Consider the following 21379-nt stretch of genomic DNA (forward strand, 5'->3'; position numbering starts at 1 on the left):
GGAAAGCCTGTCCTTTCACTCTGCCTGGGCCGAGCGCTAAAGCCGCACCAGCTCAGCCAAGCCCTGTGCCTGGGGCTGCCACCGCCCTGGTATGCTTGCTTTACTACCCAAGTTGTGACAGGCGTGTACATGTGCAGCACAGTGGCGCACCCTACGTGCACACACACACACCCCACTTCCTAACACACACACGTGGCACCAGCATTTTAGACTGTGCTGTGCTTTAAGAACTGCCTGAGCACCCTTCCTAAGACTGTCCCGATCGGGATGGAAAGACTGCCTCTTCCTGCTCCTCCTCCTGGGTGCAGCTGTGGCAAAAAGGCGCTCACTAACAATACCAGGCGCTTTCCCTTCACGAGCTCTCCCCTGAAGCACTATGCCAGTGTACCCAGCACTATTCCAGAGTATTGTCACCCAGGTATCCCAGGCGCCTGAGCGTATTTGGGGGTGAACGCGAGGAAATGACGCTCACACTGCAGGGCTGACCGTCACCACACTTTATGGATGAGAATGTGGGGCCGGCGTGCAGACGACCGTCCGGGGCCGTGGACCTGCAGCGTGGATCCGCGGGAGGCCTCGCCCGGGCTCCTCGCCTCCCCATAGGTCACCTCTGCCCAGAGGGAGCTCCCGGTGGCCCGTCACGAGCGCCTGGGGGCCGAGTGGCCCAGAGACAGGTGGTGCAGAGCGGGACTCCGGGGGGCGGGCGGGGGAGCTGCTGGCCTGGGGAAGCGGCGGGTCAGCAGCGCCAGCTCCCAGAGGTTTCTTGGCGGCGATAGTGGCGGCTGGAGGCAGGAGGGAGGCAGGAAATCTGGGGCCCCCAGCCTGGAGAAGCCACACAGAGCCCCACGCTGACCCTGGGGAGCTGGCCCAGCCCCGGGCCAGAGGAGCTGGCTGGGGCCACAACCACGACTCTGCCCCCAGGACAGATGCTCCCCTATCCACCCCCAGCCCGGACCCCCAGCAGCAGACACCTCCCAGCCTCTGCCCAGCCCAGACATGGGCCTGCCAGCCTGGGGGCAAGCCACAGCGGGTGCCACCAGCAGTGGCCACCTCCCCGCGAGGCCACCCTCCCCCTCCCGCTCCCCATCTCAGGGGCTCCGTTATCCTCAGATAAACTTGGCCTTTAGCTCCTGGGTGATCTGCCCACTGCCAGGGCTCAGGGTGTGAGGCAGGGCGGTCCTGGGGGCACGCCTCAGCCCCCACCCCCTTCCTGCGGCACAAGGACCCGGCTACATGGCCTGAAGGCTCTCGGAGGGTCCGACATGACGGACCCTTCCATGGGAGAAGCTGCGGCCCAGTCCATCAGCCCAGAGGAGCAGAGGTTGAGAGGCCAGGAGCACAGTGGAGAAGACACAGCCTCAGCCCCGAGGACCCGTGCCCACTCACGTCAGTGCGGGTGGTGGGCCTGGTGGGGCCCTTCCTAACCACACAGTGACAATCCGGGGCAGGGCGAGTGTCCGTGCGTCTCTGCATTTGTGTGTGGGGTCTGGGTGTGTCGCTGCGTGTGCAGGGTGTGTGGGAGTGAGTGTGAGTCTCCCTGGGGCTAGATGTCCTCGGCCCGGACATGCTGTGTCCGTGTGGTGACGGGGGTGGGGGCCGGGCCTGGTCCCCGGGCAGCATGGCGGCCCTGGGGCTGAGACTCACCCTCGGACGGGGATGGACCTTGTGGGCAGCAGCGTCTTCTGCAGGGGCAGCTGCTCCCTCAGCAAGCTGCTCATCTTCGTGAGTTCCCAGGGCTGCAGGAGCTCTGAGCTGGTCCCCATCAGCCAGGAGAACCTGCGGGCAGTGGGGCCTTGGGGGCTGCGGCCCAGCCATGCGCAGGGGCTCTCAACACTCGGGAACCGTGCTGGGAGGCAGGTGTTGCTGGGACACTTTACGGACAGGCAGACCAAGGGCAAGTGACTTGCCCGGAGACCACACAGCTCGGAAGCAGCGGAGCTGAGGTCTGGGAGGGCTGCTGACTTGCAGCCCTGTGGGCCGGGCCCCACCCCAGCGCCCTCTTGCTTCACTAAGGGCCACGTGGCCATGCGAGTGCCACACTGGGCCCTGGGGACGGACCGGGGCTGTAAGCTGAGGGCAGGTGCCCCTGCCGCGGGCGGGCATGAGAAGGCTGCAGCCCCCAGGGTTGGGCTCGGGGCCACCCTCAGCCCTCCCAGGCCCCTCAACCCAGAGAAACAGGCTGCCTGGCGGAGGACCCACACCGCCCGGCCTGCAGGCTCTGCGGGTTCCCCGGGGCCGGGGCTCTGCAGACTCTTGCCCCACCCCCACACCTGGACCCCATCACACCCCCCGCAGGAGCAAGTGTGCTGACCAGGCAACAGGAAGCAGCCCGACGAGGCTCTGGGGGGCCCAGCTCAGGGCCGAAGGGGTGGTGTGGAGCCCGCCGCCGGGGAGCGCGGAGCAGCTCACGGTCCCCTGTGGACAGAGACCCCCACCCGCTCCTGCCGTGCTTCCCAGAGGGGGCTCCTGCAGGGGGGGCCTGTGGAAGGGGGCCCCGCCTGGCTCGGGCTCGGGGTCCGGTACCTGTATGGAAACTTCCTGGCAAACTTCTCCTGCATCCTGGCCTTACTCTTCCGTCCCTGGTGGGACTTCTTAGGGGCCTTCGGGTCCATCACAGAAGGGGGCTACACTGGGGTGCGCCCTTCAGCCGGAGCTGGAAGAGAGGCCGGAGGAGCCAGTCAGGACCGGAACAGCAAGGCTTCCCAGACAGCGCATGGAGACAGGGTGCCCGGGAGGGTTGTGAGCCCCCCAGTGCTCAGCACGCTGCTCCACAAGGCCTGCTCCGGTGTCAGTGTGTGTGTGTGTGCGTGTACACGTGCGCTTGTACACGCGTGTGTGCAGCTGTACGCCAAGCATGGCTCTGAGTCACCCCCACAGTCAAAGGGGCCTTGGCTGACTGGCCCTGCAGGTCCCAGGTGTGCACACCCCCCGCAGCGGCATCCACCTCCACTGCAGCCCAGCCGGGGTCACCTCGGGTCTCTCTGGGCTGTGTGGGGCCATGGCCGCGGCACCCTCAGGAGACGGGCTGCCCCGTGCTGTCTCCAGGGGCTCCTGCCTGGGGCTGGGCTGGACTGACTGTCTCCCCCTGGGCCCTGGGAGCCCCTAGGCTGGGTCATTATGAATAAAGCTGCCGTGGATGTTCACGCACAGGTTTCTGCACAAAGCTGTGTCCCTGTTTCTCTGTTGCATGCGCTGACAGTGCAGTTGCCGGGCTGACGGAAGCCCATTGTTTTAGTTTTAAAGAGATCTGCCCCACAGCTCTCGAGCGGCTGGGCCATTTTCCCTGCCCCACAGTCACGAGTAGCTCTCTTTCAAAGGATAAGACAAGAGTAAGGACGACCCCAGTTGGGGCTGAGGAGGCCTGGGCGTCAGGCCTGAGCGCGGGGGCTCGTGAGCCCCTCACCCCAGTGACTGTGCTCATGTGGCCACGTCACCGTCCACGTGACCCTCACGGGCTGAAGCCACCCCTGCCAGCCCCGTCCTGGCGTGGGGGGGCCCTTGTTCCGGGGGGGGGGGCGTGCAGACACCGGCAGGACCAACCGCACCAGGCAACAGGTTCCCCAGGAGCTGGTGCCCTTGAAGCGGCCCCCACTGGCGACTCAAGGAAGGGGCGGCCAGGGCAGCTGCGAGACCTGCTCCCCACCGCACCACCTCTGGAGGGCCTGGGGGATTGGGGGAAGAGCCTGGAGGCCTCTTTCCCGCCTTCTCACCCCCAGCCCCACAGAGCCAAGGGAGTGCCCCCCCAAATACGGCGTCTCTCTCGCAGCAGTGGGGCCTGGCCCCCGACACCTACTGTGGAAGCCGCTGAGCCACAGGCCCCGAGGGCAAAGGCCGCGAAGGCCCCAAGCACCGGTCTGAGCACACACGCGCCCGCACACGCGGGCATACAGCTCCCGGGGGCCCTCTGGCCTGCATCTCCACCCGTCCACCCTCGGGGGGACGCTGCCCCCTGCTTCTCTGAGCCTGAGTCGCAGCAGCTGTGTTCCTGTGACCACACTTTGCTGTCGGATCTCCTGAAATCCGGAGAGAAGCCTCGGAGAAACAAGCGCTTCTTTCCCGGGTGGGGGCTGGGTCCCCAGAAGCCTTGGTCCTCTAGGGACAGGGCAGCCCTCTGCACCAGGGCAGACCTCGGGCGAGGGACCCGGGCTGGTATGAGGGCAAGGCCTTCAGCCCGCCCGGGAGCCAGGCCGGGATGCGGGGAGGAGGCAGGGGGCGGGGTCCAGGACAGGGCAGCCGGCGGGGTGTCTGCACTGCTCCCTGCGGCCCTGGTTTACTTCCCCCCACCCCCGCCCCCGACAGCAGACAGGCCACCACCGCCCTCTTCAGGTGAGGAGACCGAGGCTCCGGGGGGAACTGCCTTGCCAGCATCTCCACCCCCCGCCCCGCAGCGTCTGGGGGAAGAGGTGGCGTCCAGGCTACAGGGCTCCCACAGTCCTGGAGCAGCTGGGCGACAGAGGGCACCCCAGCAGTGACCACAGACGACACGGCCCTGCTGCGGGAACCCACGGCCTGGAGGAGGCAGGCAAGGGCCCCCACACCACCGGGTCGCCTGCAGACCCTCTTGGTCGTGGGCCTGGGCCCGCGTGCTGCGGGGAGCCCGCTTCCACAGGCAGGGGGGCCCCGCGGGTCCAGGCTGCCGCCCCCACCCCAGCAGAGATGCTGTGAGGTGTGGATCAGAGCACCCAGCAGTGACCCCACCCAGGGGGACGCTGCTGTGAGGGCCGGCCCCCCTGCAGCCAGAAGGGTGTGCGTGAGCAGACCCCCAGGCCCAGGTACTCACTGGTCACCCTGTGTGATGAACCTGGGGGAGGCGAACGCTGGCCATGGTCCTGGCTGCCATGCACCAGGCTCTGGGCCCAGGACACGGGGCCAGGCCCGCAGCCTCACCCAGCGGCAGAGCCCCCGAGGTCACAATCAGCGACTCCTGGCCAGGGAGGGGCAGTGGGAGTGGCGGTGTGGGGCTGGGCTGGTGGGCGCCCCGTCTCCGAGGACCCGGCATGGGAGCTCCCGCAGCCACATGCATGGGAGCAGGGCACACACGAGGCCCGGAAGCAGCAAACAACCCACCTGGGCAGAAAAAAGCTCCTTCTTCGGGACTTCCCTGGTGGTCCAGTGGATAAGGCTCCACCCTCCCAATGCAGGGGGCACAGGCTCCATCTCTAGTTGGGAACTAAGAGGCCAGGTGCCGAGCGATGAGGACAAACAGTACAGAGAAGCTCCTTCCCTGGCTGACCCTGACCTGAGCCCAGGCTGCAGCCCAGGAGCGGCCAGGCTGAGGTGACTCGGGCGGGCGGGCGTTAGGGTGCAGCTCAGAGGTCTGCTGCCCCACAGAGAACCCACCGGGCTGGGAATCGACCGGGCCACCAATGGACGAGCAGCGGGGAGCCTGCCAGGGCACGACCCCAGCTCAGTGCGAGGACCGGGGGCTGGAGGGGAGCGGACGGTGCAGGCGGCAGGGCCAGCGTCTGCCCTCACGTCCTGGGTCTTGACCTGGAGGTTCTCGGAGCAGCCCTGACATGGGGCTCCGGTCCAGGGGCTTGCTGGGGGCATGAGGCAGGATGAGGCCCGAGGGGAGCCCCGTGGGGACCCCTCTTCCCAGTACCCCTCCCCTCAGCACTTCCTGCCCTGAGGTGGGGCACCCCCTCCGGGTGGGGCTGGGGGGCATCCCTGGGTCAGCAGTGAAGTCAGCCCCGCAGCAGTGGGCTGGGGGCAGCAGCCTGCTGGGGTCCAGAGGTGCACGCAGGGCCAAGCCCGTTGTCCCCGAAGATGGAAATGAACGGAGGGGCAGAGCGAGCAAGATGGGGAAGGAGGCCTGCAGACGGTGGAGTCCCGGGAGCCCCAGGAGCCCGCAGCTGTGCAGGGCGCTGAAGGGCCGGAGGTCCCGGTGGACTGGGCCCGTCCTGAGGAGCGCCGGCAGGAGAGTGTCCACATGGCCTCGGCCGAGGGCCGCCTGCCCGCGGTCGCAGCTGTGAGGGGCGCCGGGTGAGCACCCCCCAACCCTGCTGGGGCCCGGCGCTCTCGACCCTCCTGGAGAGCCCCATGTGTGCCCTGTGGCCGGGCAGCTGGGACTCCCAGGGGCCCTGTCACACTGGTGAGGTCGCGGTGCCCGGGGGCTCCGGCCCAGGCAACGGCAGGCCTGCGGGCAGGTGGAGCTCCGTGCTCCTGGTTGCTTCTGCCCCGTCCCCTCCGCGGCAGCCTGACGGTCTAACACCAGCGCTGAGAGGAGGCCTCCACTAGGAGAGCGTGGGCCGGGTTAGGCCAGGGCGGGCCGGGTGCTCAGTGAGGCCAGCAGTGACCAGGTGTGCGTGGAGATACCTGGCATCTGTGCGGAGGAGGCGGCGAGCGGGCCGGGAGCCCCGGGGGGGGGACCCGGCGGCCAGCAGAGCTCACTCAAGGACAGACGTGGCCCCTGGAGGGAAGCGCTGGATAACGGGGCGGGCGCAAGGGACATTCAGGCGAAAGCCACACGCTGTGCACACGGAGGCCACCACGGCGGGTGGACGCGGCCCTGCAGGGAGACCACGAGTCCAGTCTCAGTCAGGCTCTCTGCCCTTCTGCGGGCCCCCACCCCGACGTGGGCAGGTAAACATCTGGGTCTGAGGTCCAGGTGCGTGACGCCTGGCCTCAGACGGGGGTGTGGGCGCCGCTGGGACATCAACAGCAACTGAAGACACTCATCCGGAGCAGAGTGCGCACAGCAAAGAGGGCCTCGGGCCTTGGGTTAGGAGGCTCTGACGGTTCACGATCAGGCCCACAAAGACGCAGCGAGGGGGGTCACCAAACCCGGCCTCGAGTCGCCTGTTTCCAGACCCAAGTCTGCCTCTTCTTTTCCAATGCGGACGTCTTTTGCTTCTTTTTCTTGCCTGATTACTCTCTCTGGAACTCCAGGGTGAGTTGAATGAACAGTAGGCAAAGCAGGCATCTTAATCTTGTTCCTGACCTTAGAGAAAAAACCTTTCTGTCTCATCTCTCAATACTGAGGACGGTGTGATCTGTGGGTTTTTCACCTGGGGCTTTATTGTGTTGGATTTTGCCAGATGCTTTTTCTGTACCAACTGAGACGGTCACATAGTTTCCAACCGTCATTCTATTAATATGGTGTGTGTCATCGATTGAGTTCCTTATTGTGAAACACCCTTGCACCCTGGGAATAAAACTCACTTCACATATAGTCCTTTAGAGATTTGCTGGATCTAGTTGGGTACTACTATCCTGTCGAGGACCTTTGCACCTGTAATCATCAGGGTACTGGTCTAGGTTTGCTGGTTGCGTCTCCATCCGGCTTTGGTAGCATGAGATAGTGATGCACAGAATGACTTGGGAAGTGGTCTCTCTTCTTCAGCTTTTTGGAAGATTTTGAGAGAAATTGCTGTTAATACTGCTTTAATGTTTCACAGAATTACACCATCTGGTCTTGGGCTTTTTTTTTTTTAAAGCTGTTGGTTTGTTTCTTTAGATCAACTTTATTAAGGCATAACTGATACACAATTAAATGCAGTTTAAAAAATGTGATAAAATACACAAAACAGTAACCATCTTGACCATTTTAAAGTGTATGGTTCAGTGCTAAACCAGTCAGTCCTAAAGGAAATAAACCCTGAATATTCACTGGAAGGACCGATGCTGAAGCTGAAGCTCCAATACTTCGACCACCTGATGTGAAGAGCCAACTCATTGGAAAAGACCCTGATGCTGGGAAAGATTGGAGGCAGGAGGAGAAGGGGACGACAGAGGATGAGATGGCTGGATGGCATCACCGATTCAATGGACATGAATGTAAGGAAACTCTGGGAGACAGTGAAGGCCAGGGAAGCCTGGTGTGCTGCAGCCCTTGGGGTCACAGAGTCAGACCTGACTTAGCAACTGAACAACTCTGACTGTCATGCGGTGGTAGCTCATTGAGCTTTGATCTCCATTCCTCTGGTGATGTACTGGCCATTTGTGCATCTCCTGTGGATAAGTGTCTGATAAAGTCCTTTGCCCATTTTCAACCTGGGTGTGTGTTTCTATGTTACTGGGTTTTGGAAGTTTCTCAATACATTCCAGATATTACATTCTGGAATAGATCTCTTATCAGATATGTGGCCTGAAAGTCTCTCCTCTCACTCTGGGGTTTGTCTTCTTGCTCTGCACACAGCGTCCTCTCACTCTGGGGTTTGTCTTCTTGCTCTGCACACAGCGTCCTCTCACTCTGGGGTTTGTCTTCTTGCTCTGCACACAGCGTCCTCTCACTCTGGGGTTGTCTTCTTGCTCTGCACACAGCGTCCTGGCGTCCTTGCCCGCACAGACTTTAACCCCCTGAGGTCCAGTCTGTCCCTTCTTCCCTGTTTCCTGTGCCTTTTGTTGCACACAAGAGTCACTGCCAAGTCCAGTGTCGTGAAGCGCTTGCCCTGGGTTTTCTTGTAAGTTCTGTGGCTTTTGCATTCACACTTAGGTCTCTGACCCACTTTCGGCTGACGTTTGTATACGATGTTAACAGAGATCTGACGTTACCCTTTGGTGTGGTTTCCCAGCCAGTGGGAGAAAGAGGACTCTCTCCTACGAAAGGGTCTTAGTGCTGTTTCCACCATCCGCCCGACCTGACGCGTGAGGCCTGACTTCCCTATTCTCTGTGCTGGGACCACGCTGTTCTCACAGCTGAGGGTCTGCAGTAAACCCTGAAACAGGAAGTGTGTGAGCTCTAACTCTGTGCTCTTTCAAGGCTGTTCTGAATGTTCAGAATCCCCTTCAGGTTCCACGGGAATTTCAGGATGGGTTCTTTGATTTTTGCAAAAGTCATTGCTGGGTTTTTGACAGAACCTGAATGTGTAGATTGCTTCAGGCACAACTGACATTTTAACAGTATTAAGTTTGCTAATCCATAAACACAGGCTGTCTTTCCACTTATTTGTCTTCTTTTCCTCGACAGTTTGTGGTTTTCACTGTACACCTGCTCCACCTCCTTGGTTAATTCAGTTCCTATGGATTCTCTTCTGGGGGCTACTGTGAGTGGAATCATTTTCTTACTTCGAGACGGATCACGGTTGGTGTACAGACTTTCACCGGACTTCCTGGAGTTCATTTTGCATCCTGCCACCTGCTGAGCTCATTCACCAGGTCCAACAGCTTCTGTGTCTGGGTGTGAGGCATCTTCGGTATTTTCTACGTCTACAACCCCATCATCTGTGAATACAGATGATTCAACTTCTTTTTCTTGCCTAATTGCTCTGCATAGAACTTTTAATAAGGACTCTGGTGAACACAAGTGGCAGAAGGGGACAGCCTTGTCTCGTTAGACGATCACTCTGGGGTTTTTACATACAGCTTTTGTTACATAGAGGTAGTTTTCCTCTATTCCTAGTTCGTTGAGTACTTTTTAATCAGGACGGTGTGTTGAATTTAGTCGAATGCTCTTTCCGCATCAACTGATATCATGTGATTCTTTTTCCTTCATTCTGTCGATGAGGTATTCTACGCTGATTGGACTCTGCATGTTGAACCATTCTTGCATTCCAGACACAAGTCTCAGCTGGTTACAGTGTTCAATCCTAGGAGAAAACCTCCTTGAAGGAGAAGAGGTGGTGACTAGATGCCAATGCCGAGACAACACAGACAGCTGGATTACCTGGCCAAGATGCTAAAACAGCCGTTACGAAAAATGCTTCAACAAGTAAGAGAAAGCACTCCGCCTGCGTCACACCCTGTTTGACTGCCGCCAGCCCACGTGCAGGAACCAGCGGCGTCTGCCGGGGGCCACTGTGCTGCCGCCACGCAACCGCTCCCCCCTCGCCTGCTCGTGTCTCCTCAGTAACTGGACCCCGAGACCGGAAAGCCGGGCGCCCCGCCCCTCTGCAGCCCCCTCTGCCGCCTCCGGGGAGGGCGGCAGACACCCCGTGCACAGATGGTGACCCCGAACTGCTTACTGGCCTAAAGTTTCTTTTAAAAAGAAGTTCTGACCACAGGACCAGTGGGCCAGTGGGTGGCGGCAGCCCAGGACCACACCGTGGTCTGGAACCCTGGACTTGGGGCTGGGAGGTCTGCTCAGGAGGAAACAGGCTCCTCCCCAGGGAAGGTTTCCCACCTCCAGCCCTTTTAGATGCCGACGGGCATGCACACCCCAAGGGAAGCCCCTGACATCACCTGGTCATTTGCTGAACGAGGCTGTGAGTAAACAGACTGTGAACAGAACCGTTTTAAATAACTTTAAATTAGATTTCCCATAACACAGTACTGAGAATGTTTTCATATTACTCTGAAGCTCAAAACGCTGAACACGCCCACTGGAGTCAGTTTCATAACAGAGACTGTTTCCGCGGAAGCAACAGGGAGGGGGTCAAACTGCAGCAAGCAGGAGCGCTGACTTGGGTGAGTCAGTCGAGAGAGGCCTTGCGGAGGAGCTGGCGGGCAGAGGTCGGTCTTGGCTCACCTGGAGGCTCTGAGCAAAGACGTCAAGGAGGCAGCGAGCCTGCCCTCCCGCCAGCCCAGCCGGGCAGCGGGCCCCCCGCGCCGTCCCGCCTCCTGTCCCCGGGCAGCCCACGGGCGTTCTGAGCCACACGCGCCATCTCACCGCGCGGGGCGGGACAGGACGGGGCGGCAGGGCCTAGCCTCAGCAGCCCTTCTGCGTGATGTCCAGTCCCGATGCCTTGGTGATCTCCAAGGTGGTGAACACCTGCCCAGGGGAGGAAAGACAGCGATTCACAGGCAGCTGTGCGGACGCCACAGCTTCGGGAGGACGTGTCCCGAGCGCGGCGCTGACGGCGCCCCTGGGAGCACGCAGCTGCAGACAGCAGGCCCTCCCCGTCCCCGGGGCCCGGGGCGCACCTCTCCGCACGTGGGGTGGATCCCGATGGTGTCATCCAGCAGCTGCTTCGTGAGCCCGCACTTCATGGCGGCGGCAAACCCCTGCGTGATCTCCCCGGCGTTCGGTCCGAGGACGTGAAATCCTACCACCCGATCCTTCAGAAAGGAAGCCAGTAGATTAACGTCCTGACTAGGAGCCTCGTCATCCCAAGTTCACTTACAGCATCTCCCCCAGAAAAGCGCCTCTAACACCGCCCTGAGCCCAGAGCACCACCAGGAGCCCGCGCCTTTGAGACTCTGCGGGGAGAGCCCTGGGCGCATGCCCCGAGATACCGTGAGCCCCAACCCACCAGGAAGAGTGTGCACCTCTGCCCAGAAGGGTTCCCAGCTTGGTGGACGCTTCGTTACCCCAAGAGAGTGCTGAATGACAGTCCGAAAAGTCAGGGCTAATAGCCACACCAGGGTGCGTGCCCTCCAAGCAGGGGCCCCACTCCTGGCCCGGGGCACAGACACCAAGGAGTGGGGGGCCCTCTCCCCTCACCCCCACGCAACACACCGGGGGCAGTCGATTCATCCCGGGCACCCCTGGGTCTGCCAATCCACAGCTCTCATCTCTCTCCCCCCATCTAGAGCTTCAGGGCCACAGTGCACCAGGGGAAGGCCTATGCCCCCACAGCGGGCCTGCGAAAGAACACCCCACGGTGACTGGCACTCCCTGGGGGGCGTGAGCGATGCCCGGAGTCTCCAGGCCCCACGGGAGGGACCCTTGGAGGGGTGCATGAGGTCACATCATTGGCAACTTCATGTCCGACCTCCCCAGAAAGAATCTCAGACTCTGAGGGGGAGGCGCCACGTCCTGGCACAGCCTCGCACACTCTTCACCGGCCTCGAGGGGCCCTGCTGTCCCCACAGAGGGGCGAGGGGCTCTCAGGCTTGCCTCGTGCCCCACGGGGCCCTGCGCCTGCGCTGCGAGCGCCTCCACCAGAATTTGAGCCCTTCTAAGCAGGCTCTCACTGCACGGAGGCATCTCCTAACTGCCTGTGGCGCGTCCTGGCTACAGGCAGACACGCTGAGTGGCACACAGCTCTGCTCCTGGCAGACCGCAGGGCCGTGCCAACGCCTTTCCATCAGCAATCGCTCACTTGGTGCTTCTACGCCACACTCTGGGAACTCTCACACTGCTTCAGACTTCTTCCTTGTGATTGTGATGGTGCTCCTGTAACAGTTCTGTGTACCACAAACTAGGTCCACGTGACATGGGGACCTTCACCCACAGCTCCACTGACTGGCTCCTGCCCCCAGCCCATCTCCGCCTCCTCAGCCTCCCTCTTCCCTGGGAGAGGAACACACTGAAATTAGGCCAATAATCTCCCAACGATGGCCTCTGAACGTTCATATGGAAGCAAGAATCACACGCCTCTCCTTGACCTCAGAAGCTGGAAATGGGGAGGGCAGGTGGAGAGCCAGGACAGGCCGAGAGCTGGGCCTCCTGAGCCGGACACTCAGCCAGGCTGAGAACGCGGCAGGACAGCCCTCCGAGGCCCTGGGAGCACGGCTCCAGCAAGCGCAGGAGCAGGGGCGAGGAGCAGCCTGCCTGCTGACGTGGGTGGGGACAGCCCCGGCGTCCGGGCAGAAGACCAGACCAGCCCCCACATCCCCCAGCCAAAGCCTCCAGAGCAAGGCCGTGATCCCCTCCGGTTCTGTGAAGGCAGAGAGGGGGGAGGACACTGCAGGGCAGTGGGACCTGGCGGAGCGGGCTCGCAGGGACTCAGGAAGGAACCGTTTCAGAGACAGCACCGCGGGGCCGGGGAGGCAGCAAGCGCCGACGCACAGGCTGTGGCCCTTTACCTGGAAGACCTAACCTCCCCAGAAGCTCCGACACAGTGGTTTCCAACGTGGATGGAAAGATGCATCTGGGGCGTTCATGGCGCTAGCGGTAAAGAACCTGCCTGCCAATGCAGGAGACATGAGAGACCTGGGTTCCATCCCTGGGTGGGGAAGATCCCCTGGAGGAGGGCGTGGCAACCCCCTCTGGTATTCTTGCCTGGAGAGTGCCACGGACAGAGCAGCCTGGCAGGCTGCAGTCTATGGGGTCACAAAGGGTCGGACACGACTTGACGCAGCTGAGCATGCCCGCAGTCCTTTCACAGTGAGAGACGAGAAGTCAGAGTCTGGCTTCACAGCCTCAGAGGACAGGCTGCTCTCGTGTCGGGCGCTGACACAGTGGAACCCAGCACTGACCTACGACTCCCCAAACCCCAGGGCCCTTAAGAATTAAGCTGAATCGACTCTGCTTTGTGCTCAACAAAGCCTGGATGACATCTGCTTACAACATGGTTTAGGGAATACTTTAAGCCTACTGTTGAGACCAACTGCTCAGAAGAAAAGATTCCTCTCCAAATAGGAATGCCCTTTCCAAATGACATGCCCCTGACCACCCCAGAGCTCTGATGGAGATGTATAACATGATGGATGTTGCTTTCACATCAGCTAACACAACAGCCCTCTGCTGTCCAGCAGTCAAGAAGCAATCTTGACTTCCAAGTCTTATTATCGAACAAATCCATTCTGCTAGGCTGCAGCTGCCACAGACAGTGAGTGGCAGACAGTGAGTCCTCTGGCTGATCCGGGCAGAGTGGACCAAAGGTCTTCTGGAGAGAAGTCCCGTCCCAGATGTTATAAGAGCATCGCGGCTCGTGGGATGAGGTCAGAACAGAAACCTCAGAGGCGTTTGGAAGAACCTAACTCTAGCCCCCGTGGGTGACAGCGAGGGGCCCAGGACTTCCTGGAGGAAGGAAGGGAGACGTGCTGGAAGCAGCAGGAGAACTGGGGTCAGAAGTGGGTCCTGAAGACGGGGCTGAGTTACCGCCACCTGAGGATGAACCGAACGCAGGAGGAGCTGCTCCCGACGGACAAGCACAAGCAGCGATTCCTGAGATGCAGCCGCTCCTGCAAGAGGCTGTGACCACAGCCATGCTGACAACCAGGACTCGGGACGCGGCTCACGCTTGGTGCATAAAGAGCGGCAGGTCTGGGAGGACGGACTCCAGCTCTGAAGGCAGTGCCGCTGTGGGTGAAATGCTACCAAACAGCACTGCCTGCTTCAGGGAAACCACTCATGAAAGAAGAGTCCTTCCAAGTGGCCAGCATCCCAGTCATCTTGTTTTGAGAAATAGCTGCAGCCACTCCAGCCTTCAGCCACCTCCGCCCTGATTCGTCAGCAGCCCCAGCGCTGCGGCCAGACCCTCCACCAGCAAGAGGGTTGCAATCTGCTGAGGGCGCAGCTGATGATTAGCATAAAGTATTTTTTAAATTAAGGTTGTACATTGAATTTTTTAGACAGAATGCAACTGATAAAGACTGTAGTCTGGTGTAAATGTGACCTCACATGCACAGGGAAACCAAACAATTCCGGGGCTCACACGACCATGACATTCGATTTATTGCCAGGTCTGGAACCAAACCTGCAATGTCTTCAAGGCACGCCTGTGTCTCCAGATGCAGACGGATGTGCCTACACTGTGTCGTCGATGGCCCAGATCACAGCAGAGCCTGAGGCGCCACACCGCCAGTCAGAGCGCCCCAGAGAGACACGATCCCACGGAGAAAGGGAGGCACGGGTCCATCCCCGCAAGCACAGCACCCGGGTGGCAGTCTCAAGGATTCCTGCCTAGCCCCGAGAGCTGTCTTTAAGGAGATTATAAAAACGCAGATACGAGACTAAAAGCGACATTTTAAAATCAAGGCATGCCTGCTTCCAACCACATGACGTACGTTCTCCAGTTTATTGCAGATTATCTTCGCGTAACAAGTGTTGCTGTCTCTGCAGGCCACTGTCCACTCGAGAGGCCAGAACAGAGTGTGGTAGACCTGCAAGAGAAAGGCAGAGGTCAGCGTCCATGGAGACACGCCTGCAGGGCTCCGTGGTCACACAGAGACAGCAGTGTGTCCACCAGCTCTCCGAAACTTTTAATACAAACTTTTTAATCTCTGTGGCTACTAGGAACATGAGATAAATGCTTCTTCACCCCAAGGTATTATTCCTAAAATATACTCCAAATGTTAAGAAAAGAGGTGGCGCCAACTCCTGAGATTATAAACAGGATTTCTGAAACAGGAAGCTCCCGGCTTCGACATGCTGAGTCCTGCGCGGGACCCTCCCCCTGTATCCCACCCACTCCTTTCCTCACGCGCATTGTTGTTCAGTGGCTCAGTCGTGTCTGACTCTGCGACCCCATGGACTGCAGCATGCCAGGCTCCTCTGTCTTTCACTATCCCCCAGAGCTTGCTCAAACTCATGTCCATTGAGTTGGTGATGCCATCCAACCATCTCATCCTCTGTCGTCCCCTTCTCTTGCCCTCAATCTTTCCCAGCATCAGGGTCTTTTCCAATGAGTTGGCTCTTCACATCAATGTGTTAGCTATGATTTTCCTTCCAGTATTTGGAAGATTTTGTTTCATTTGATCCTCCTGGTTTAAAGTGGGCATGAAGTATGGGCCCAACTTAACATTTTTCCTGAATGCTGTCCACTTACTCCAACACCCTCAATGAACGTCTTTTGCCATAGATTTAAAACACCGCCTTTATCATATGTTAATTCTCCTAGGCACCTGAATCAACCTGGGCTTCAGATTCTGTTCTGCCGGTCTGTCTGTCACCTGTGTGCCACTCAGCACAGTCTCAGGGCCTGTACCCTCAGGATAAACTGTACCATCCGACAGCGCTGGCCCCCTCCTCCGCCCAGTGCTCTCGCTGTCCAGACCTTCCCTTCGGAGTTCCCTAGGGGTCCGGTCGTTATCACTCAGCGCTTTCTTTGCGTGGGGGTGCGAGTTCAGTTGGGGAACTGAGATCTAACAAGCTGAGTGGCACAGCCTGCCCCCTGAAATCATCTCCCTATTACTGCCTTTTTAAAAGAGTTTTAATTGTTAAATCAACATATGCACAAGAAGTGCACATTTAAAAGCTCTGGTACACGGCCAGCCACCTCTGCCGCCCAGACACAAATGCCTCTCCTCCTGCTTGTCACCAGCCTGCACGCTTCTAAACAGCACACTCCCGCTGCGGTTGCCTGCTCCTGGGCGGGCTCTGCTTCCTGGCCTGCCCTCCTCTCAGGAGGCTTCACTCTCTCTTCCCTGGCCCCTGCCCTCCCACCCACCCTCCCAATTACACTGAAATTTGTAAGCTAGATCAGTGCCCGCATTTCCTCACTAGGAGGAAGCTCTTCAAGGAGAAATGGGCCCCCACGTGCGGGGGAATGAGGCTGGACCCTGACCTCACACGTGTACAGAAAGTTCTCAGCATGGATCAGAGGCCCACATGTCAGAGCTGAAAACCTAACACTCCAGGAAGAAAACACGGGCATCAGCCTTCACGACTGTGGGTCAGACGATGACTTGTCAGAAGTGACATCAAAAGTACATGTGACAACGGAAAAAAAAAAGACCCAGACTGCACCAAAAGGAAAGATCTTTGTGCTCCAAGGGACACCATCAGCAGAGTGAAGACAGAACCCACAGAAATGGTGGAGACTTTCATAAGTCAGCCCAAGGCCTCTCACTAAGCTTGTGAGCTGTTTCCCTGATGACACCGAGACACTTTTCACGTGTCTGCTGGCCACTTGTGCACCTTCTCTGGGGAAATACCCTTTGCTCTTTTAAAAGCCAGGTTATTTGGCTTTTATTGTTGTAAGAGTTCTTTGATATTCTACATACAAGCTCCTTATCAGAGATCAAAGTCCGGAGGACTTTATGGCATGAATTTTGTGAACGAATTCCATCTTCTTATCCCGTCTTACTGTGTCTACCCTCACTTTTCACCTTAATTTCCTCACTTGAAAAGATACAATATGTGGATTTATGCGAGGTTTCCTCAAGTCTCTTTATAATAGGAATATCGAAAATACTAATAGATCAAATTTTCAGTCCTGCAAAATGCAAAAATCAAAGTCTAGACTGGGTGCGCCGATGTGCAGGAGGCCTTAGGGGAGATGGAGAGTGAGCCCATAAATGAGGGTTCTTCCTATAGACGCGCCCCTTCACCTGGGGTGCAGCCTCCTACGTCCTTCCTCTCACGCGCCTACCATCCATGATGGCTATCATCACTCATCAGAGACCCGACTAAGAGTTCACCACTCACACAGGTGGTTCATTATTCCCAGGAGTTAATTATAAACTCTGATCAGGTTACGTCCTCTGAAATGGAAACTTCTCACTGAAAACGCCACCTAAACAACAGCCCCTGAAAACACGCGGTGGTTCTAACCCTCTGACCCCCTTCATCTCCCCAACCCTCCCATGTGGGGAGGAGGCAGGAGAAGGCCACTGGGACCACCCGCCACATCACAGTGAGCAGACCCTGAGGCAGAGGGGAGCAGAGAGCCACTCTGGGGGCGTCCGGACAGCCCACAGCCCCAGAACTGGCCCCCCACCGAGCCACTCACTGCCTGAGCCTGGCCCTGCTGCGCCACGCGGGGAAGGTGGACAGAGCCAGCTCGGGCCAGCAAACATCCCCACGATGTGTGACTGAAGCAGACCTGGGTCACTCAGCTCCTCCAAAGACCAGAGCTAGCAGTGAACTTGCCGTGGGGAGAGGCCACGTGCGTCTGTTTCTGCAGGAACAGAAGCATGAACTGCGAGTGCATGCGCGCGTGCACACACACGGGTACACATGCACGTACACGTGTGCACACAGACATGCACACACACACACACGCACACGTGAGCCCCAGCAGGAGAAGGAGGAGTGGCCGTGGCCCCCCAGCCCCGGTCCTCCCCCTGGCCACAGCTCCCGGGACACTGCGTGCTCCCCCGAGGCCCCCCTGCAGGTGCTGCCCCTGCATCAAAGCCTGTGTGCACAGTCTGCATCCTTCTTCCCAGCTGTGTGATGATCACTCTGCCAGAAACAGGGCTTACATTATTTAATTCCCAACTTTCCTAAAGCAGGAATACAATTTCCAACAATGCAGCCCTTATAGGAACTTGCAAAACTACAGAATAAGAAGTGGCCAACAGGAGAAACTGTGGATTGGAGGCGAGGTCTGAGAATGCACCAACCCCACATCTTACATTCAGATTCTCCGCCTGGTACACCTCGCTAGCCTTCTCCTCTGAGTACCCACAGCAGCCGTACTCCAAGGGCGTGAACACCACGGTGGGGACGCTGACGTAGTCACACTGCAAGACAGACAGCTCATGTCTCTTGTTTCTTCCTGCTTTTTACAGTGAAAATCTGCACGACGTACACTTATAAAGGGAGGACAAATGAGCACGGCCCCGTGCGGGAGACCCACACCCCACGGTTCAGAGACTGAGTCACTGAGCAGACGGGGGAGCCCCGACTCCGGCTGCTTCAGTGGGACCGGGACCGCCACGCACAGGGCCGCAGCCCTGCGAGGAGGAGCAGGAAGCCCTTCTGCCGCACGGGCAGGGCGACGGGCCGGCCTGCCAAGAGAAGGCGGCGTGCTGAGCCCGTCTCGCCCCAAGCCGCCTGGCCCTGCCCCCGCTGCTGGAGCAGCACCCCGCCCCGGGAAGCCCTCCCCGACCCCTCCGGTAAGAAGACAAGACGGCCCCACCTGGGTGCCCCCACGTCACCCAGGACAACACCCTGAATGTAAGATGCTCATAAAGTATTTATTCAAAACCGTCGGCAAACGGTGGGGAACTGCACACGGCGCGGGGCGCCTTCCCAGCAGAACGAGCATGTGGTGCCACGTGCGCCGACTTCCCCTCATCACGGTCTTATTTAGACGTTGTCCCAAAGACAGCAGCGAGAAACTAACCTTCTCTGATCGGCCCCCGAAAAGCCGTCGCGCCAGCAGCTTGCCTGCCTGCACGGCGACCGGGGTGAGCTGCGGCTTGCCCTCCAGGACGTCCCCGACAGCGTAGATGTAGGGCACACTGGTCTGTTCCTCGTCGTTTACCGGGATCTTGCCCGTCCTGTTGCGTTCGGGGAAGAAAAAACATATTACAACTGACTCTGCACTGCTGGAAGCAGACTCTCTTCCAGGAAAAGGAGGAGGCAGAGAGGAAGACCCCGCCAGGCGTTCGTGTGCCTCTGTCACCAAGCGTCCCTGGCCCCACGGCTCAGACAAACCGCTGCCTGCTTTCTGAGCGCTGAGGACAGCACCAGGCCTCTCCCAGAGTCGAACATACTGCTTTGGAATTTTCCTCCTTGCCTGATCAAGGACAGACAAATTCATTCTAAACCACAGAAAGTGGATGCGTACATTTCCACAATTATTTTTTATAAGTAACTGCTTAATACATGAAATATTTAAGGAAAACATTAAGAGTTATCAACTGATTAATGAAATAACTGATAATACAGAGCTGACACATCACTTACTACAAAACAAATTCAAAGCATCTCAGTAATTAAGTCAGAATTTCCCAGGGGCGATCTGTGGGAACACTGAGCTTTGAGCAGGGCTGGGCGCTAACACCAGGGAACGTACTTCTCACTGATGTTCACACCAATCTTCTCCAGCCCTAACTTCTTCGTACAGGAGTCACGACCAACTGCTAACAAAACCTGTGTTTAGAGAGACGGCAGAAACACAGATCATCAATACCAGGAATGAAAACAAGAACATCACGATGAATCCTTCAGACGCTGACAGGAGAACAACAGAATGTCATCAATAGCCTATGCCAATCAGTTTGACAGTTTAGATGAAATAGATGCCTGCAAAGATAGACTTTACCAAACTTACACCCACATGACTCTGAGTAGCCCTACGGCACAGGCCGCGCTGTGCCCCCTCCCCTAATTCACGCTGAGGAACTGACCCCGAAGACCTTGGAATGAGACTGTGTTTGGAGATGGGCCTTTACAGAGTTGATTAAGGTACAACAAGGCTATTGTTGTTCAGTCAGTAAGTCTTGTCTGACTCTTTGTGACCCCATGACCTTGTAGCCCGCCAGCCTTATAGCCTCTGTCTATGGAGTTCTCCACGCAAGAATACTGGAATGGGGAGCCACGCCCTTCTCCAGGGGATTGAGCCCGTCTCCTGCACTGGCAGGCGGCCTTTTTACCGCTGAGCTACCAGGGAAGAGTGGTCCCAGTTCAGAACATAACAGAGAAACCCCGGATGAGGTTCCTCTCAGTTCTGTAGGTCAGACTCCTGAGACCAAGAGTCCGCAGGCCAGTCTCTTCTGAGGCCTCTCTCCTTGGAGTGCAGATGGCCACTTTCTCCCTTTGACCCCATGTGATCAACCCCTAGATGCTATGGCAGCTCAAGCAGATTAAGGGCTTCATACTCACAAAGACTGAATCCACGGTGTATAAACTTCTCCATGAGTTAACTCCAGAGCCAGGTGACCTTGTTAGTAAAGTGTATGTGACACTTAAGAAAAACACCGATGATACACAAAGCCTCCAGGACAAGAACGAGGGACAACACCCAAGGCCTGTTTGTAAGGTGTAAACGTCTGACACAAGGCCAGAAAAGGGCAGTAAAAAAAAAAGAAAATTGAAGAGGACAGCCCTGGTGGCTCAGCGGTTGGGAATCCACCTGCCGATGTGGGCACATGGGTTTTCCTGGTCTGGGAAAGCCCACGTGCCAAGGGACAACCAAACCCTGGGCCACAGCTGCTGAGTCTGGACGCTCCAGAGCCCGCGTGCCGCAACGAGAGAGGCCCCTGCAGTGAGAAGGCCGCACACGGCGGGAAGAGCAGCCCCACGCGCCGCCACCAGAGAACGCCCGCACACTGCGACGAGACCCAGTGCGGCGAAACGCTGATAATTTAAAACCAAAGAAAATCAGGAGCCAGCACTCCCCATGAGCGCAGACGCCAGACATTTAACGGATGCCAGCAAATAAAATAGAGCAACATAAATAAAGGATAATTGATCGTGACCAAGTATTTTGGGCTTTGTCCCAAAATACAAATCTGGTTTAACATACAAAAACCAATCAATGGAATTCATCATTTGAACAGAATAAAAAATAAAAAAACTTACTCATCCCAATAGAAGCTGGGACAGCATTTGACAAAACTAAGCACCCTTGAGGATGTCAATAAAAGCCTCGGTGCTCTCGGACTAGAAGCACGCGTCCCCAGACTGACAAAAGGATCTGTAGAACCCCAAGGGCGTACACGCTCGCAGCGGAGAGAAGCCACCTCACTCACCCCGAGACGGGAGACCCTCACAGTCTCTGTTCAGCACCACGTGGATGTCTTAGCCAGGGTAATGAGGCAAGAAAAGGAAATAAAATGCACACAGACTGGAAAGAAGAAACAAAACTACTGTTTTAGGCAGAACAAATCCTAAGAAGGTCAATACAGAAAAATCATTTGTATTTCTATGTACTACCAACTAACCACTGAATATTTAAAAATTTAAAATATCATTTGCAGAAGGTTAAAAATATGAAATACCTACACTTAACAGAAACATGAAAGACCTCCAGAGAAAAATGATAAAATGTTGCTGACAGAAACTAAAGAACTTGCAAACATAATAAATGGAAAAAATATAAAGGTTCATGTACAGGAAAAATCAATGCTGTTAATTTAAGATGTCAGTTTTACCAAATTCATCGTCATAAGCAATACAATCTCAGTCAAAATCCCAGCACTACTTCTTCGAAATTGGAAA

The 21379-nt window shown here is 57.6% G+C and overlaps 2 protein-coding genes across 12 annotated transcripts in view; both read right to left on the bottom strand.

The window, feature by feature from the left end:
• Nucleotides 1-482: 482 nt before the first annotated feature.
• C22H3orf22 (chromosome 22 C3orf22 homolog) lies at nucleotides 483-7595 on the bottom strand. Of its 3 annotated transcripts, XM_043442777.1 has the most exons (4): nucleotides 5068-7595; nucleotides 2524-2653; nucleotides 1645-1776; nucleotides 483-822 (listed from the first exon to the last, which is right to left on the bottom strand). In XM_043442777.1, the coding sequence occupies exons 2-4, from the start codon at nucleotides 2610-2612 to the stop codon at nucleotides 639-641; spliced, it is 405 nt and encodes a 134-aa protein (XP_043298712.1). In that variant the 5' UTR covers nucleotides 2613-2653; nucleotides 5068-7595; the 3' UTR covers nucleotides 483-638. The 3 variants fall into 3 exon arrangements, with proteins under 3 accessions (XP_043298712.1, XP_043298710.1, XP_043298711.1); XM_043442775.1 differs by lacking the exons at nucleotides 2524-2653; nucleotides 5068-7595 and having other exon boundaries at nucleotides 1645-2515; XM_043442776.1 differs by lacking the exons at nucleotides 2524-2653; nucleotides 5068-7595 and having other exon boundaries at nucleotides 647-782; nucleotides 1645-2515.
• Nucleotides 7596-9876: 2281 nt separating this feature from the next.
• TXNRD3 (thioredoxin reductase 3) overlaps nucleotides 9877-21379 on the bottom strand; it is a 33034-nt gene continuing 21531 nt past the window's right edge. For 4 of the 9 annotated variants that reach the window (XM_043442773.1, XM_043442770.1, XM_043442772.1 and 1 more), the window contains 6 exons: nucleotides 19233-19309; nucleotides 18558-18714; nucleotides 17845-17952; nucleotides 14554-14649; nucleotides 10801-10935; nucleotides 9885-10648 (listed from right to left, as the gene is read on the bottom strand). In XM_043442773.1, the coding sequence (XP_043298708.1) occupies nucleotides 10586-10648; nucleotides 10801-10935; nucleotides 14554-14649; nucleotides 17845-17952; nucleotides 18558-18714; nucleotides 19233-19309 (636 nt within the window). In that variant the 3' untranslated portion in view covers nucleotides 9885-10585. Of the gene's footprint in view, nucleotides 10649-10800; nucleotides 10936-14530; nucleotides 14650-17844; nucleotides 17953-18557; nucleotides 18715-19232; nucleotides 19310-21379 lie in introns of all 9 variants that reach the window. The other 5 variants (XM_043442767.1, XM_043442766.1, XM_043442769.1 and 2 more) reach the window with 4 other exon arrangements.

This window comes from Cervus canadensis, chromosome 22, assembly GCF_019320065.1.
Source record: "Cervus canadensis isolate Bull #8, Minnesota chromosome 22, ASM1932006v1, whole genome shotgun sequence".
Classification (NCBI taxonomy): domain Eukaryota; kingdom Metazoa; phylum Chordata; class Mammalia; order Artiodactyla; family Cervidae; genus Cervus; species Cervus canadensis.